The sequence below is a fragment of the Malania oleifera genome, chromosome 3, assembly GCF_029873635.1.
Source record: "Malania oleifera isolate guangnan ecotype guangnan chromosome 3, ASM2987363v1, whole genome shotgun sequence".
NCBI lineage: Eukaryota > Viridiplantae > Streptophyta > Magnoliopsida > Santalales > Ximeniaceae > Malania > Malania oleifera.
In genome coordinates, this window is record NC_080419.1 from 103,689,330 (window position 1) to 103,692,329 (window position 3,000).

The 3,000-nt window shown below is 37.7% G+C and overlaps 1 protein-coding gene across 1 annotated transcript; it reads right to left on the minus strand.

The window, feature by feature from the left end:
- Positions 1-493: 493 nt before the first annotated feature.
- LOC131151456 (uncharacterized) lies at positions 494-919 on the minus strand. Its single transcript, XM_058102703.1, has one exon. It carries the CDS (start codon positions 917-919, stop codon positions 494-496), a length of 426 nt encoding a protein of 141 aa, XP_057958686.1.
- Between the last annotated feature and the right edge of the window lie 2,081 nt (positions 920-3,000).

The window sequence follows — 3,000 nt, forward strand, 5'->3', positions numbered from 1 at the left end:
ACCAATCATCCTTTGACATCTTTAGAATTCATTAAGTCATACAATTCAATATGTATATCACCCAAATCCCTACATTATTTACAATTAATCACTTCATCGTATATACTGCTCAATCATCCTTAACTGAATTAATTTATAATTTCCTTAATCATAAACCCATACCTGCTTCCCTGATAGCATTCTCCTCAGCCTGAAGTGTATACAGTCGGGATGGAGCACCTCTTCCAAGTAGTACCTACTGTTTTCCCCGATCCAGGTTCTGAACAGATACCATAGGCAATGGTTCCCGACAATATTTCTTGATATTCCCTAGTTTACCACACTTGAAACAATTCGGAGTGTCAAACCAGCATTCGCCCTTATGCCTTTTATTACATTTATGGCATACGGAGTCCACTGTCTCTTTTTCTTTCGTCCCTGATCCTTGACTGGCCTCAGACTGAAAACTAGATGGTGCATGCCTCTTCTTCTGGTATGAAGGCTCTGTGCTGCTCTAGATACTCTTCTCTAGCACCGAAGCCTCATAAACTAATTCTAAGAAAGTTTGAACTTGAAACCCCACCACCAGCTCGTATATTCTGTGCCTAAGGCCTTTCTCAAATTTCTTGGCCTTCATTGCCTCGTTCAGAATTAGAAATGGTGCGAAGTGTGATAGCTCCACAAATTTTGCTGCATATTCCACAACGGTCATCTCCTCTTGGGTCAGATTGGTAAATTCCTTAATCTTTTTCTCTCTGACAGCCGAAGGAAAATACATGTCAAAGAACAACTCCTTGAATCTCTCCCAGGTAAGAGCTATCTTTTCTAGCCTCTGGTCTTCTAACAGCTTTGCAGAAAGCCACCAACGTTTTGCCTCTCCAGTCATCTTGAATGTAGCATAACGGACCTTCTGCTTGTCCGTGCAATTGAGTACAACCATGATCTCTTCTATCTTTTGTACCTAATTCTCTGCAGCCACTGGATCAGGTCCTCCAAAAAAGGTTGGAGGGTTCATCCTCATAAATTTTTTAATGTTGCAGCCCTGACCTATAGGTGGATAGTTCTGTTCTTTACGATCGTTCTTCATCTCTACCCTAACTTGGCGGACTATACCCCGCAGCACCTTGGAGGTATCAACTTCCTCTTCACTGGAAGTATCTGAATCTTCCCTTCCTTCAGCCTCTATATTCTCATTTCCAAAGTCCATCCTAAAAAATAGGACAGAAAAGAGATAATAATTTCATATCATAACCCCAAACGACATAATTATTAAATTAAATCCAATAAAAATCCAAAATATCCATATATGGATTTACTGTGGATTTATCTCATGGCTAAGAAACATCACCATCGATGGATTTACTGTGGTTTTCTAAAACCGCCGACTGAATCAGAAAATCACAGTAGTCCGCCAAGGGATTTCTGCCTCCAAGTTATAAGATAAAATCCTATACTTCCTTACACCAAACCTACTTCTCATTACCTAACCTATTGATCTAGTATCCCGATCCTAACTGTTTCCTATACTCTGGTATAAATCATTTCTTAAGTTCTCAAAATCCCAAAATCATTGCTCTGATACCAAAATGTAATGCCCCGAACCCTTAAACCCGGTCCGGTGCGTTAAACCTGATTACATCTTGATAATCCATAATTAAATCATACATACGCAACGGAAAACATAACTATGTTCCTTAATCATAAAAATAAATACAAAAGTTTTCTAATTCTATCTGTATTCCATAATAGCCATTCATTACCTGTATTCCTATATATCCACATATCTCCATATAATATACAGTATTCGCAACACCAGTATGTTTCATAACCATTCATACCTTAAAACATAAAATGTAATGACCTACTTAATTAACTGATTTTTTTCCATATTATAATATTCTACATGCTCTGATACCATACTGAGGAAAAACCCATTCATAAAACTAAGCAATAAGAAGCGGAAGTCATACAAGCATAACCATAACCATTATATACAATACCAGAGTTCTGAAATATTTTCCAATATTTACAAATATAACTGTATTCCCAAAATATCCTCAACTGGTGAGGGCTATACAAAAACATTCCCAAAAATGATACTCACTCTCTGATAGGGCACTATAGACGCCCCTTTATTTGTGAGCTTGATCTGCTCGCCTACCTGGATCACTTGAAAAATGTTTTAACACTGGGGGTGAGCCAACGCTCAGCAAGAAGAAATATGCTATTACTAGTGTGTGGCAAATGAGCTACTATATATCATGAAATCTGTTTTCATATAAATATGAATAACTGAATACGAAAGTACCGTACAAATAATAAAATACACCGCCCCTTTTCCCTGTTGCTTAACATAACAGTATTATGGTTATAATTCAAAGTACTTCTAGTGTACATAAATATGGTCCCTGTTTCTATAAATCCATACGTAAGTAATAGTAACTGAAACTGTTTCTTGTGGCTATCTGTGTGTCATGACTTGCCCCCCTCATGACAGGGTTGCGCGGCCCGCAGGCTGGATTTACCCTGGCTGGCCAACCAGGAATAAATCACTGAACTCCGTTAGTCGACCTGCCCACCTCAACCCATATCTGGATAGGGAGCCTAACCTCTTAAAGGGCCTAGGTGGTCGACCTTACCACGTATTATCTGAATAAGTGGTTGCACTAAATAAGTAACATAGTATCTGTAGCAACGGTACCGTGCTATGTAGCTGCAAGTCCAACAGGGTCTGATATCATATAATATATTTCTATACATATTTATCTGATTTACCATGATTCTGAAGTAATCATAATAGCCATGATGCTGCAAAACGTACTGAAATCTGAATAATCATAACATGGAACTGCATATTCGTAATACTGGAATTCGTATAATCATGGTACTAAAATCTGTAAAATCATGGTACTGAAGTTCACATAATCATAGTACTTAAATCCGTAAAATCATGGTACTGAAATTTATAAAAATCATGAAACTACAATTCGTAAAACATATCCCCGTACTACATACATATTC

Bases quoted from the DNA above. Each gene is read 5' to 3' on its own strand.
- LOC131151456 (XM_058102703.1), bottom strand. From the start codon at position 919: ATGGTTGTACTCAATTGCACGGACAAGCAGAAGGTCCGTTATGCTACA.